Source organism: Sinocyclocheilus grahami, unplaced genomic scaffold (genome assembly GCF_001515645.1).
Source record: "Sinocyclocheilus grahami isolate Dianchi unplaced genomic scaffold, SAMN03320097.WGS_v1.1 scaffold12453.1, whole genome shotgun sequence".
Classification (NCBI taxonomy): Eukaryota; Metazoa; Chordata; class Actinopteri; order Cypriniformes; family Cyprinidae; genus Sinocyclocheilus; species Sinocyclocheilus grahami.
Window position 1 is genome coordinate 2,369 of NW_015514426.1, and position 698 is coordinate 3,066.

Below are 698 nucleotides of genomic sequence, written 5' to 3' on the forward strand. Positions count from 1 at the left end.
ATGCATGTTGTTGCATTTGTAGGACACAGAGTTTCCAGGTGTAGTTGCAAGACCAATCGGTGAATTTAGGAGCAATGCTGATTACCAGTACCAGCTGCTGCGGTGTAATGTTGACTTGTTAAAGATCATCCAGCTTGGCCTTACATTTATGAACGAACTGGGTGAATACCCTCCAGGGACGTCGACATGGCAGTTCAACTTCAAATTTAACCTCACGTAAGCATTCCACTTTTGTCATTTAAGAGGTATGGCACATATTTTCAACAACAACGCATCAATCCATGATCTCACTTTTATGTACATAAGTCCATGTTGAAAACATATGACAAGATGACTTTTCTTGTCTTCAGGTGTATCCATAGCCATCAGTGTGATTCTTTATGAAAGCTGGACATTACACCAACGGTACTGTCTTTTGCAGGGAAGATATGTATGCACAGGATTCCATTGAGTTGCTCACCTCGTCAGGTATCCAGTTTAAGAAGCATGAGGAAGAGGGTATTGAGACACTGTACTTTGCTGAGCTGCTTATGACCTCAGGTGTGGTGCTTTGTGAGGGGGTCAAGTGGCTCTCATTCCATAGGTAATCTTACAGTAATATTCACATAGTGAAATGAACACAAGTGTTTCAGTGGTGATTCAAACCACAACTCCATTAAAAGTGGAAGAAAATGTACAGTAGTGTTTAAAAATGTGTT

The 698-nt window shown here is 40.8% G+C and overlaps 1 protein-coding gene across 1 annotated transcript in view; it reads left to right on the top strand.

Moving 5' to 3' along the window:
* LOC107578873 (CCR4-NOT transcription complex subunit 7-like) overlaps window positions 1-587 on the top strand; it is a 2,759-nt gene extending 2,172 nt beyond the window's left edge. The window contains exons 2-3 of the mRNA XM_016264778.1: window positions 23-216; window positions 422-587. Of these exons, the coding sequence (XP_016120264.1) occupies window positions 23-216; window positions 422-587 (360 nt within the window). The remainder of the gene's footprint in view (window positions 1-22; window positions 217-421) is intronic.
* Window positions 588-698: the final 111 nt, after the last annotated feature.